General features: G+C 39.1%; 1 protein-coding gene across 2 annotated transcripts in view; it reads left to right on the top strand.

The window, feature by feature from the left end:
- The window catches only part of CUEDC1 (CUE domain containing 1), a 98,143-nt gene extending 84,290 nt beyond the window's left edge, over nt 1-13,853 (top strand). For both annotated transcript variants that reach the window (XM_039328138.1, XM_039328137.1), the window contains 5 exons: nt 4,470-4,559; nt 7,217-7,310; nt 8,680-8,738; nt 9,907-9,972; nt 13,068-13,853. In XM_039328138.1, the coding sequence (XP_039184072.1) occupies nt 4,470-4,559; nt 7,217-7,310; nt 8,680-8,738; nt 9,907-9,971 (308 nt within the window). In that variant the 3' untranslated portion in view covers nt 9,972; nt 13,068-13,853. The remainder of the gene's footprint in view (nt 1-4,469; nt 4,560-7,216; nt 7,311-8,679; nt 8,739-9,906; nt 9,973-13,067) is intronic.
- Nucleotides 13,854-14,328: the final 475 nt, after the last annotated feature.

The raw sequence follows: 14,328 nt of genomic DNA, 5'->3' as shown, positions 1-14,328 counted from the left end.
AGATTCACTTTAAAAAACAGATTAAAAGCAAACTATCAAAATTCTATTCAACTGATAAACAGAAGAAAACCAGCATACAGGTAATCTAACCTCAGAATTAATAATTTTGAATTATGATCGTAACAAGAAAAAAAAACAAGGAAAGTGGGGGGGGGGGAAGGATTGTTCTAACCAATATTTTTCCAAGTTGACAGTTTAAGATGGGGGACTTCAACTCCTAGAATTCCCCATCTAGAATTTTCCACCCAGAATTCTGGGAGTTGAAGTGCATGCATCTTAAAGTTGCCAAGGCTAAAAAACACTAAATAAACAGAACAACTCTAATTGAATTATATTGTACAAAAATCTTCTTCCTTGCCTGAAAACAAAAACCACAAGTTTAGTTTGAGGTATTCTCTACTGAACATTAAAGAAAATACATAAACAACCATAGAAATAGGCAAGGATGGATAAAAAATAAAATTCAATGAATGAACAAGGGATTCAGAAATGTCATGGAGATTATAATTTTCTTGTACAATACAGCTAGTTGTAAATAAATACAGTTCAAATATTGACAGATATATTTATTAGTCATCCATTGCTGTAAATCAGATATAGATTTTTCCTTCCAGGGCTGAATCTTAATGTTGAGTAAACTGCCAACGAATTCTATAAAGTAAATTAAACTTTTTTTAAAAAAGTCTGCTTTCTCAGAATTGAGTTGATCCACAGCAATAATATATTGAGAGGCCCAGTTTACTGTAAACCAGAGGTACTTGCTGTGTTGTCCTACAATGCAAACTTCTAATGAGTAGTTCATCAAAATTATATTTTATCACCCAATGTTTTCCATACAGCTGTTGCATTGTTCCACGCACATGTACTGAAATCTTAAGATTGCAACAATTGCCAGAATTTCAGTGAAGCCAGTAGTTACTTGAAAACTGAGCCCCAAAGGAATTGAATTCTGAAGTTTCTTATTCCAGACTAGCGTTTCTCAATCTAGGGGACTTTAAGATGGGTGGACCTCAACTCCCAGAATTTCCCAATCAGCCATTCGAGGACCATCTATACCAGTGATGGCGAACCTTTTAGAGACTGAGTGCCCAAACTGCAACCCAAAACCCACTTATGCATCGTTGAGTGCCGGGTGGGCGTGGCCCATTGGCTGGGTGTGGCCCATTGGCTGGGCGTGGCTACGGTGGTAATGGCAGACTGGGTGGGACTAAAAAGTTCAATCAATTCCAACTTTGCAAGATCTTTTTTTTCCTTGCAAGAAGTTGAAATTGACTGATTGAACCTTTTTTTTTTTTTTGCACACGGCGGCGGAGGCCTAAAGTGAAAAAGTTTTATAAAACCCAGCTGAAGGCCTAGGACTGGGGCGATGGCGCCCGTGCCCACAGAGAGGGCTCTGAGTGCCACCTCTGGCACCTGTGCCATAGGTTCGCCACCACTGATCTATACTAAAATTTCTTTCTTTTTTCACCTAATATCATGCTGCAACATACTAAAAATTCTGTTTTGGAGCAGAAAGTATATAAAAAATTCCTACTTACTACAGAACAAATATCTGTGTTGGTCAGTAATGAATGACTTGCATTAAGGTTAATCATACCTTAACATTTATCTCTAAAAAATTATCTATAGCCAGTAAGAATCATCTTGTAAGAAGTCCTTATAATAAGTTAATCTTACGATAAATGCTTTGGTTGTCCTTGTATCAAGGCAACGATTTAACCAAGTCCCTGTTGATACAAAAATACGCGGTCATTTCCTGTTCCATCTGCTTCATAAAATCTTCCTTTCAGCAAAGATTTTTTTTAAGGAGCCCTTCAAAATATCTTTGATTTTTTTTTTCCAAATGAAAAATATTTCATAAGACTATGAGCTGAAACTATAACACGTTTTTACATCGTGTTGGTTTTGATTTCAAATGTCAGAATGAAATATCAGGAAATTACCTAACCAAAAGCAAGTGCTATGTACGGATAAAAGGAAAATATTTCTATGTCAGAAGGGATTACTAACATACTGAATATCCACTAAATTAAAATCATATTTGGGATTTTCTACGCTATGCGTTTAAGCTGCTCCACTCCAGTGCTTTAATCAAGTGGAAATGAAACCATCGTAAGAAATTTCTTGCTGGGTTTCATCTCTTTCCTCTCCTTTGGCAGTCTGAATGTCACTTTCTCTCAAAAGAAGCACTGTCAACAATTGGGGCCAAATTTTCTCTTGCCAAAACAAGGTGATTATTAAATGAGTTGTTCCAAAAGTGCTTTTTCATGAGGCAACTGGAGTTTCTTTTTTCTCTTTGAAGACGTTTTGCTTCTCATCCAAGAAGCTTCTTCAGCTCTGACTGGATGGTGGGGGAATGGCAGAATTTATACTCCTTGCAGACAGCTGGTCATTTGCCTTCTTTTAAAGAATTGTAACAGTCCTGATGCAAGTGCAGTTAGTCCTCAACTTATTACCACAATTGAGCCCAAAATTTTTGTTGTTAAGTGGGATATTTGTTAAGTGAGTTTTGCCCCATTTTACGATCTTTCTTGCTTCAGTTTTTAAGTGAATCACTGCTGATAGGTTAATAACCTCCTTCTTAAGTTAATAACACGGTTGTTAAGTGAATCTGGCTTCCCCATTGACTTTGCTTCTCAGAAGGTCTCAAAAGGTGATAGTGACTTTGGGACACTGCAACCGTCATAAATATGAGTCACTTGTCAAAGGTCTGAATTTTGATCATGTGACCATGAAGATGCTACAATAGTATAGGGAGTACCTTGCTCAATAGTAGTAATTGTGAGAGGGATCTTGGAGTCCTAGTGGACAATCACTTAAATATGAGCCAGCCGTGTGCTGCAGCTGCCAAAAAAGCCAACACAGTGCTAGTCTGCATTAACAGAGGGATAGAATCAAGATCACATGAAGTGTTAATACCACTTTATAATGTCTTGGTAAGGCCACGCTTGGAATACTGCATCCAGTTTTGGTCACCGCGATGTAAAAAAGATGTTGAGACTCTAGAAAGAGTGCAGAGCAGAGCAACAAAGATGATTTGGGGACTGGAGGCTAAAGCATATAAGGAACGGCTGCTGGAATTGGGTATGTCTAGTTTAATGAAGAGAAGGGTTAGGGGGGACATGATAGCAGTGTTCCAATATCTCAGGGGCTGCCCCAAAGAAGAGGGAGTCAAGCTATTCTCCAAAGCACCTGAAGGCAGGACAAGAAGTAATGGATGGAAACTAACCAAAGAGAGAAGCAATCTATAACTAAGGAGAAACTTCCTGACAGTTAGAACAATTAACCAGTGGAACAACCTGCCTCCAGAACTGGTGAATGCTCCAACACTGGACATTTTTAAGAAGAGACTGGATAGCCATTTGTCCGAAATGGTATAGGATTTCCTGCCTGAGCAGGGGGTTGGACTAGATGACCTCCAAGGTCCCTTCCAACTTTATTATTATTATTTTTAGTTGTTAAGTGTGAAAAACAGCCATAAGTCACTTTTTGCAATGCCATTGTAACTTTGAACAGTCACTAAATGAACTGTTGTAAGTCGAGGACTACCTGTAAGCGTAATAGCAATATGTAAGGAGAAACAAAAAATCAATCCTCTTCTTTCAACAGGAGTTTAAATAGGTAAGAACTTTTAGCTCCCGCATGACATAAATTAATTTTTGAGTGTTATAAAAATTTCAAAGCCTGATAAAATATTGAAAGGTCCCCTCAAGGAATATCTTTTACAGCATTGAATATCTTTTTAAATTGCTGGACTGCCTTAATACCATCTGGGAAGCATTATCAATATTTTTTATTTCCATATTCAGTTATTCAAACTGATTAGGAGTTTGTCAAAAATTTTATTCCTGGTGGCACATTTTAAGGAAGTTCAAATCTGAGGCTTCCTAAAGGAAAATATTTTTTTTGCCCCCAATAGAAGGTAAAGGTAATAGATAAGGATGCAAGCAATAAATTCACAGCCTTAATGGAACTGCCCCATCTGCAGTTTAGCCTTTGCACTGGGACCTCAGGAAGTTATTTGCTTACATAATAGCTGTCTGTTAAATAAAGAGAAATAAAGATATGAACAGTCATTTTGCTTATTAATCACATGGCAGAAATTGAAATAGAAGAGACCAAAGAATAAGAATGTTCTTTTTTACAGCAGCTGCTGCAAAATTTGTTGAATTCATCTGAGCCACAAATATGCAAATAGCAGGATTTCCTGAGGAATTCTGGGAGGCTGAAGTTCACACATCTTAAAATTGCTGAGGTTGAGAAACACTGCTCTATAACAGTGTCCATAGAAGGTTAGGAATCCAGACGGCAACTGTGCTTTCTAGATTCCCAGCCAGAATAGCCAGGGATTGGGAAGGATGGGACTTGGAATCCAAGTTGTCCAATGAAATAGAAAGAGTACTCAACATCTTCCTTTCGGCTTTGGCTGCTTCCTATCGATCCTAAATGTACTTTGTCTTGCCTTGCAGATGAGGTCACTCGCTCCTTAACTGGTGTGCCCAGCGGGGCTATCTCCGACGATGCCTTATTCAGGGACAAGTTAAAACACATGGGAAAATGTGAGTTATAGTATGGCATATTGCTGGATAGAAGCCAATGCTGTGAGGCATATTTCCTGCCATTATCTCTCTATAGCAGGGGACTCCAAACGTGGCAGTCTTAAGGTTTGTGCCCCAAAGATGCTTTAAAAAAGGCCACTGGACTGTCTTTCTTTTTCCTTGAAAACATTCCATTTCTCATTTAAGAAGATTCTTCAGTTCTCATCTTTCCTGGATGGGAAGCGAAACATTTTCAAGGAAAACAAAAAAAAGAAGAAAGTCCAGTTGCCTTTTGAAAAAGCATCTTTGGGATAGCCATGATGTAGATAATTGAGAATCTCCATTGACGTTTAAGACGCCCCATAGACATGCTGGCTAAGGGATTCTGGGAGTTGAAGTCCACAAGTCTTAAAGTTGCCAAGTTTGGAGACCCTGCTCTATAGGATTGGAGGCCAGCTTTCTTGCACCCCCAACGTGGCATCAAGCCGGCTGGAATTCCAAAGAAATTAAGTCCCAACAGTGTGGGACAGACAGGGTAGCATGGTAGTGAAGGTGTGGGATTCGGAGCAAGGAAAACTTTATTTTGTCTCCTGCTTCTACCCCACACAGGGAAAGCTCCCAATAGGAAGGGAGGGCTCTGGGCCGGCTGTTTCTCTCAGCCCAGGGCAGGGGTAGGCAACCTTGGCTCTTTTATGACTCGGGGACTTCAACTCCCAGAATTCCTGAGCCAGCATGGCTCAGCATGGAAACCTCTCCCTTTCCCCTCAGCATGGCTGGCTCAGGAATTCTGGGAGTTGAACTCCCCGAGTCATAAAAGAGCCAAGGTTGCCTACCCCTGGCCCAGGGGATTATGATGTGGGGAAGAGTTTGAGCCAGGAGTGGGAGAGTTTCTAGTCTCTCACAATCATGGAAGATCCCTGCAAGACTTTTGGTCAGTCATTTTCTCTCACTAGTACAAAACACTACAGGTAGTCCTCACTTAGTGACCACAATTGGGACTGGCCACTGTGTTAAGACATCACGTGACTGCCACTTAAGATTTTGCTTCTGCCTCCTCTATTAACTTTGTTTGTTTGTTTATTTATTTATTTATGAGACTTATATACCGCTTTAAGTGCAAGCACTCTCTAAGCGGTGTACACCAGTAAGCAATGTATATATATATTTACATTGCCCCCAACAATCTGGGTCCTCATTTTACCTACCCCGGAAGGATGGAAGGCTGAGTCAACCTTGAGCCGGTGAGATTTGAACCGCTGACCTGCTGAACACAGTCAGCTAAAGTGGCCTGCAGTACTGCACTCTAACTGCTGCGCCACCTCGGCTCAGTTTATTGCAAAACAGTTTTGAATCATGCAGTGATCACGTGACTGTGATGGTCGCAAATGTGAGGACTTGGTTGCAAAGCTATTTTTTTTTATGTCATCGTGGCTTTGAATGGTCAGTGAACGAGGCGGTGAGAATAATAGAATAACAGTTGGAAGGGACTTTGGAGGTCTTCTAGTCCAACCCGCTGCTCAAGCAGGAAACCCTATATTATTTCAGAGAGAGGGTTGTCTAAACCTCCAGTGTCTGGAGTTGAGAAAGGCTGAAGTTTAGGTGCCAATTACAGATGGAATACCTCACATCACTGCATGCTTTCAGTATTCAGTGCAATGGATTTATACTGTTTATTTACTTATTTTATTTATACCCCACCTTTATTATTTTTACAAAAAACTCAAGGTGGCACATATACCCACATCTTCCGCCTCCTATTTTCTGCACCACAACAACCCTGTGAGTGGGTTGGGCTGAGAGAGAGGGACTGGCCCAAGGTCACCCAGTTGGCTTTCATAGCTAAGGCGGGACTAGAACTCAGAGTCTTCTGCTTTCTAACCTAATGTCTTAACTAGAGCAATCTGGCTCTAGGCCAAGTTATTTATTTAGCATATGTTATATTATACAAGCACTAGCAATATGTATGCAGCTTGTTTCAGGGATCAGATGCACCAAAGCAGGAAGCAGCGATAAGATATTAGAAGATACAACAATCTTCCTTGCATTCTCCTGTTATCATCTGTTTAGGGCATCCATGGGTGGGTTTGTGTGCATGAGTGTCAACATTGGGAAGAAAATGGATGGAATGCCACACACTCATTCAAAATGGGGCAAGGTTTACATTACATCTGCTGCCTCCCTGATTTTGACACACAGGTGGATGCAGCTGCATCAGTCTTATCCAGGAGTCTTCAAGCTTGGCCCTTTTATGATTTGTGGACTTCAACTCCCAGAATTCCTCAGCCAGCATCATAAGTCATAAAAGGGCCAAGTTTGAAGACTCCTGGTCTTATCCCAAGTAAATTTTGGAGTAAGAATGAACTGCCTCCTTTAGGAAAAGAGAAAACAACCTTGTAGCTTAATCTCAACCCCGCAGAAGGAGGCTTTGGAAAGATAGGCAGATACCTGGGTAGGGTGACCTTTGCCTTTTTCAGAGACTCCCCTTTATTTTTTCTTCAGTTAAAACTAAATGTATTATAGCTGCAAAATTCAGGATCTTGAAGGAGCTGTAGTTTTTATCTTAATCAAGTTACTAGTCCTTAAGCCTCTCACTTTGGCAGCATGGAGCCCATACCTGAGTATAAGCTTGGGGATACCGCATTCTTTTTCCATAAAAGTGCCCCAATTCTTCTTTCCAGCTACACGCAAGAAGTTGTTTGAACTTGCCAGAGCTTTCTCAGAAAAGACCAAAATGAGGAAGTCAAAAAGAAAACAGCTTTTGAAGCACCAAGTGTATCCTTTCCTGGTTGTATGAAGTGATCTCCTGTTGGTCTCCCAACCTGGTGATCTTGAGGGCTCCCCCTGCTGTTCTTTCTTCATGAATGAGAACATCATTCCAGGCCTTGGTGGAGTGTTAAAGAAACTGTAATCCAAGTGTAAAGAGAGTTTACTCTAGTGTGGACTTGCTCACATATTCCCTTGCCCTCATGGCTATTGCTGAGAATTCTGGGAAATGAAGTCCACAAATTTACAGTATGAACAGGAGTTTGAATGCAGGATTCTTTGCCTTTCCCCAATCAGCTGGCTACCTATAGTGTTCTGATGACCTTCAACAGTTTGGCTGATTTGCAAAGTTTGCAGAGTTCCTTCTTGGCTCTCCTCCGGCTCCAAATGGGAGCAGAGATTAAAAATAGGACCTCTCTCTCTTGCCTAGTAATCTCAGAAGCAGAACAACCAGATTCGATAACAGCTTTGTTCTATACAACATCAACTTTGTTAACTCTCAATACTCTTTTTCCCTCCACTATGTATTCAAAATGGACTGTGATTAATATAGGTTTTTGGTGTCATATTTGTACAACTTGGTATTTTTGGTGTTGCTGCTGTTATATTATTATCATTGGGATGGTGACATTGTTTGGTGGGTGGTATTCCTTCTTTTAGTCCTAGAAGAGATCAACCCCGACTGCTCTTTAGAAGGCCAGATCCTGAAGTTGAAACTCAAGTACTTTGGCCACCTAATGAGAAGGAAGAATTCACTGGAGAAGAGCCTGATGCTGGGAAAGATTGAGGGCAATAGAAGAATGGGACGACAGAGAATGAGATGGCTGGATGGAGTTACTGAAGCAGTAGGTGTGAATTTAAATGGACTCCAGAAGATGGTAGAGGACAGGAAGATCTGGAGGAACATTGTCCATGGGGTCGCGATGGGTCGGACACGACTTCGCAATTAACAACAACAACAAATTCCTTTTGAGAACCGGGCATCAGAATTTCATTTTAAGGTGTATTGTTGTACATGCAAGTAAATGACAATAAAGATTATCCTATCCTATCCTATCCTATCCTAACCCTACCCTACCATACACCTTGACGGTGACCTCCAAGAAGTGGAGTCTCAAACCCCAGGCAGGTTCAGATGATCTTTTTTCCAAATTAGGACTGTGTCAGGATCTGGCTTAGCTTTTCTGCTTCCACTGACTCTCAATAAAAGTTCCTGTTTGAAACAATGCCTGTTTCAAGAGTTCTGCTTTCTTGGGAGTTCTAGCTGAGGCAGGAGCTTACAGACTGTTTTTAAGCAGCGTTGCTCTCATTGGTTAGAAGGTTTAGGATTTCCATCTGATACATGGTTTGGATTATGTTCTCCTTAACTCCAATCCAGGATGGGGACTGCGGCCTCAACAGCAAACCTTCTTGACGATGTTGAAGGACATTCATGTGGTAAGATCAGGACCTTTCATACGCATATTAGGGAGTTCAATTGGCCCAGCTCCCTAATTGCACCCTGAGTTTTGGGACCCTGAAATGATATCATCCATTTGCGGTGGCCCTACAAAATATAACTTCCTGCTCCAGGAGGAATGTGTATAGGTAGTCCTTGACTTACAACTACAGTTGAGCCCAAAATTTCCATTGCTAAGTGAGACAGTTGTTAAGTGAGTTGTGTCCGTTTTATGACCTTTCTTGCCACAATTGTTAAGTGAATCACAGCTGTTGTTAAGGTAGTAACACAGTTGTAAAGTGAATCTGGCTTCCCCCTTGAATTTGCTTGTCAGAAGGTCGCAAAAAGGGATCACATGATCCCGGGACACTGCAACCGTTATAAATGTGAGCCAGTTGCTAAAGGCCCGAATTTTGATCATGTGACCATTTGGATGCAGCAACAGTCTTAAGTGTGAAAAACGGTCATGTTGCTTTATTCAGTGCTGTTGTAACTTTGAACGGTCACTAAACAAATGGTTGTAAGTCGAGGACTACCTGTATTGTAGAAATGGATGCATCCAGGATGATGTAAGGCTGCCAGCTGTAATCAAGGACATTGGAAGTGATAGTGTTGAGAGCTAATGATTTTATTGGAGGAGGATTAGAAACCTTGATGTGGAAACTGGTTAGGTTAGGGGTTATACCACTTCACAGTGTTTTATAGCACTCTCTAAGCCAGAGGTGTCAAACTGCCAGCCCGCGGGCCGGATGCATTATAGCCAAACCACGCCCACCCCATTGCCAGCAATGGCAAAAAAGTTGCGATACGTCGTGACACATCAAGTGATGTTGCGAGTTTGACACCCTTGCTCTAAGTGGTCTACAGAGTCAGCATCTTGCCCCCAACAATCTGGATCCTTATTTTATCAATCTCGGAAGGATGGAAGGCTGAATCAACCTTGAGCTTGTCAAGATCGAACTCCTGGCTGTGGGCAGAGTTAGCCTGCAATACTGCATTCTAACCACTGCACCACCATGGTTCTTCAATCATCTTTACAGTTGGCCACAAGAACAGCCTGTCTCTGACGCTGCCTTTTCCTGCCTCTGAATTGACACCAACTCTAGTCTAGTTGCAAAGTTGGCCCACTGCAGATGGCTTCAACCATCTCCTGCCTCTGTGTTTCAGATGAGGACTGCCAAATAAGAAAAAAATTACCTGCAGCAGAAGAACCATCAAAAGAAGTACAATAAGGTATGCTCATTTTTGTTCCAACAATTATCAGATCATATGCCAGGTACTCTGAATAGGAATATTCAAGGTTATTGCTGTTTACAAAGACCAAACAGCATTCAAAAATGTCCTTATCTTTAACAATACATTCTTTTAATTTAAAATTAAAACATACAGCCTATACATAAACTTTAATTTCCCATCAATATTCAAAAAAAAAAAAAACAACCCACTGTTATTTATGATTTCCAAATATTTTGTTAGGTGACCAAAGTTTCCCTTATCTCAACTTCTCCCTTTTTCCTTTTTCATACCAAAGTCTAATAGTCTTGTTACACATCTTAGCTATTCAATTATAATGTTACTTTATTTTCTAAAAGTTATCTATTTTCCACCATATTCAACCCTCTAATTAGTAATATTATATCCCCTCTAATAAATCAAAGCCATTATTTTCTTCAGCCTTACTCTGGCTTTCTTCCTTTGCCAGCTAAGCTTCCATGTTAATGCCTTTGAATCATCAAATAGTTCTCCCTCTGTTATTATATATATTATTTGGAATAAGAAAGACCATTTGGTTGAAGTTTTTTGGAAGAACGAGCCCATTTGTATTCATTAGATCGCCTCTTTATTACTCCAATTTCCCACAATTGTCCTGATAGGTTTATCTTCCATTCAGTCTGTTCTTCTTCCTTTTCCTCAAATTTCTTCTGATTGATATTGATAAATGTAACAAGAATGTTTTTACTTAGTTGAAAATAATAATTCTGTTTGCCCAATATGAGATAGCAGATATTACTAGAAAAAGAGAGGGTATTTGAGTTTCCAATATTAGACCTAAACTAAAAAAAATTATGTATATTACTGAATAATTGGTTAACCCAGACTACACATATAATGGTTTTGACTTATTAGAGGGGATACAGTATTATTAATTAGAGGGTTTAACATGGTGGAAAATAGGTAACTTTTAGAAAACAGAACAAGATTATAATCCAGTGTTTCTCAACCTTGACAATTTAAAGGCATGTGGACTTCAACTCCCAGAATTCCACAGCCAGAAGTGCTGGCTGTGGAATTCTGGGAGTTGAAGTCCACATGCCTTAAAATTGTCAAGGTTGAGAAACACTGTTATAATCAAATAGATAAGATGTGCATTTAGAATATTAGACTTTGTTATGAAAAGGGAAAAAGGAAGAAGTTGAGACAAGGGAAACTTTGGTCACCTAAATATAAAATACTTGGAAATCATAAATGTTAATTTGAATATTGATAGGAAATTAAAGTTTGGGGGGGGGGGAAAGGCAATAACAAGACATTGACTGTTATAAGGATTGAATGCAAACGCAATTAACATAGATATAAGCTAAAAATTATTGATAATGGTAACAAATTTATTTTTATTTAGTTGATAATAACTGTATTAGCCCAATATGAGATAGTAGATATATTAAGGGGAAAAGAGAGGAAATATCTGGTGTTGTAACATGAGATTTATGCTAAAGATTTATCTATGGTATTGAATTACAATTAACCCAGTCATCACGTTGCTTTTTAAATAACTGTAAAATGAGAAAATTAATAAAATATTATATATTAAAAAATTGAAACAGACAGGTATAATAAATGGAAATAGGTGGAGTTGCTAGCTAGTTAGTGGGAATGGAAAAGATTTGAAAATGATGATCTTAAGCAACCTTTTGCCCTGAATTTATGTTTATACAATCCTTGGTTGTATAAACAGAGGCACAGAATCAAAATCCCGTGAAGTATTAGTACTGCTTTATAAAGCTTTAGTAAGGCCACATCTGGAATACTGCATCCAGTTTTGATCACTACATTACAAAAAAGATGTTGAGACTTTAGAAAAAGTGCAAAGAAGAGCAACTAAGATGATTAAAGGCCTGGAGACTGAAATATATGAAGAACGGTTGCAGGATTTGGGTTTGGCCAGTCTAGAGAAAAGAAGGACTAGGGGGGACATGATTGCAGTATTCCAGTATTTGAGGGGCTTCTACAAAGAAAAGGGGGTCAACTTATTTTCCAAAGCATCAAAAGGCAAGACGAGAAACAATGGATGGAAAGTCATGAAGAAGAGAAGCAACCTGAAATTAAGGAAAAACTTCCTAACAGTGAGGTTAATTAACCGGTGGAACAGGTTGCCTTGAGACGTTGTGGGTTCTTCATCACTGGAGGTTTTTAAGAAGAGACTGGAAAGCCACCTATTTGAAATGGTATAGGGTCTCCTGCTTGAGCAGGGGTTGGACTAGAAGACCTCCAAGGTCCCTTCCGGCTCTGTTCTGATTAATTGGCCTCTGGTTTTTCTGATCTTACACTGCCTGTCTAGGTCCAGTCCATGTTGTTTAGCAGTGATGATAACAACAAAAGGCAGCAGAACCTCTAAACTCTGGCCTAAGGAACTTTTGCTCAGTTGATAGCAATTCCCTGATCTGGCCTGATTTTAAAAAGATATGAAGAGGTGGAATTGGCTAATCTGTGAACAGGAGACCACAAGGAAATCCAAGAATGGAAGGGTTTTTTTTGGGGGGGGGGACTAAATAGGAATCAGTGTCAAATCATTTTGTATTGTTGCCAAGAAAACAATTTGGAGATACTTGAACGAGATTTTATCTTCCTCCAGTTCCTCTTTGCTCAGAGCTAAGATTTTCTAAAATTCTGGTAGTCCCCGTCTTACAACAGTTTGTTTAGTGACTGTTTGAAGCTACTAAAAAAAGTGACTTCTGACTGTTCTTCACAATTACAATAGTTGCAGCATCCCTGTGATCACGTGACCAAAATTCAGACACTTGGCAACTGACTCATATTTATGACGATTGCAGTGTTTCGGGATCATGTGATCCCCTTTTGTGATCTTCTGACAAGCAAAGTCAATGGGGAAGCCAGATTCACTTGACAACCAGGTTTCTAACTTAACAACTGCAGTGATTCACTTAACAATTGTGGCAAGAAAGATCATAAAATGGGATAAAATCAACTGTCTCGCTTAGCAATGGAAATTTTGGGCTCAATTGTCACTGTAAGTCAAGGACTATCTATATTATAAAGTATTCATGGTTTTGTTAGCATTCCCATATTTCTCTCTTTTTCCTTTCTAGATTCAGAATTGGCAATTAGGGGAGAAAAAGCCAAATAAGTTGAGAAACCAACCAAGATGGTTGAAAGGGAAGAATAGTTTTTATGCTGGTAACTCTACTCTGGAATGATCCGAGTTCAATCACACAGGAACAGGAAGGCACATTTTGATTTTTTAAATCCGGCGCCTAAGAATTTGGGACTTACTCTTCTATCTTTTTTCAACTCTGAGGAATCCACCACCCAAAAATAGGGGGGAGAAAACTGACAACTGACCTAATCTTTTGTACACCAATCTTTGAAGCTGGATAATGATGATCTATTATCAAATGTGGTTCAGATATAGGAAAGAAAAGCCACACCATTTTTCCAAAGTGGTTTCTGGCTGGTGTTTTTGAACCATGACTTTGAACGAATGGATATTTGTGTCTTTCATCCAGATAGAGCAGTGGCCCTATACATTTTGCTGAATTGTGGATTTTTACTATAATTATATAATTATTGCTGCTAGTAGAAAAGAAGCTTGAATCATGCTATTTGAGTGTGATAGTCAGACTAATTTAATTTCTTTTCCCTCCATGAAAAAGTGTTCCTGCAGATCTTTTCCACAATCAGAAGCCATTCATGATAGATATTTCCCCTTATTCAGGGGTGTCTGTGGGAGAGGGGGTCAAAAAAGTCAGGGCAGCATCTTCAAACAAGATAAAAGCTCCAACTTTTTCAAAATGTTTTCTTTAATCAAGTTTTACATAACACATTCAATTTAACATAAATGAATGAAGAAAGAAAGAAAGAAAGAAAGAAAGAAAGAAAGAAAGAAAGAAAGAAAGCTTCTGATTTATTTGCATTTTTTTTGCAGCAAATATAAATACAATATCTTACTCCATGATTAAAAAAAGACCTTTTTTATTATCAGTTTTTTTTTCTAATCATCATTACCACAAATCATAAGTGCATTTTTTTTCTGTTTCATGCAAAAAGTCTATAAGGGTTTCCAGTTGGTCATAAATGTTGATATTGTTTGTTTTTTTAATGAGAGAGGTTAATTTCACCGTCTCCGCAAGTTCTGTCATCTTTACTAATCATTCATCTGTTGTAGGCAGTCTTTCCATTTTTGAGCATATAATAATCTTGCTGCAGTTGTCATAAATAGAAACAAAGTTCTCTGACTTTTTTCTAGTTGTTTGTCCATTAGCCCAAAAGAAAAGCATCTGGTTTCTGTTATACTTTAAGATCTTCTGAATTAATGCATGTATTTGTATCCAAATGTTTTGGGTTTTTTTT

Source organism: Crotalus tigris, unplaced genomic scaffold (genome assembly GCF_016545835.1).
Source record: "Crotalus tigris isolate CLP2741 ecotype Arizona unplaced genomic scaffold, ASM1654583v1 scf7180000024371.1489680, whole genome shotgun sequence".
Taxonomy (NCBI): Eukaryota; Metazoa; Chordata; class Lepidosauria; order Squamata; family Viperidae; genus Crotalus; species Crotalus tigris.
This window is presented reverse-complemented; position numbering and strand designations above follow the sequence as displayed.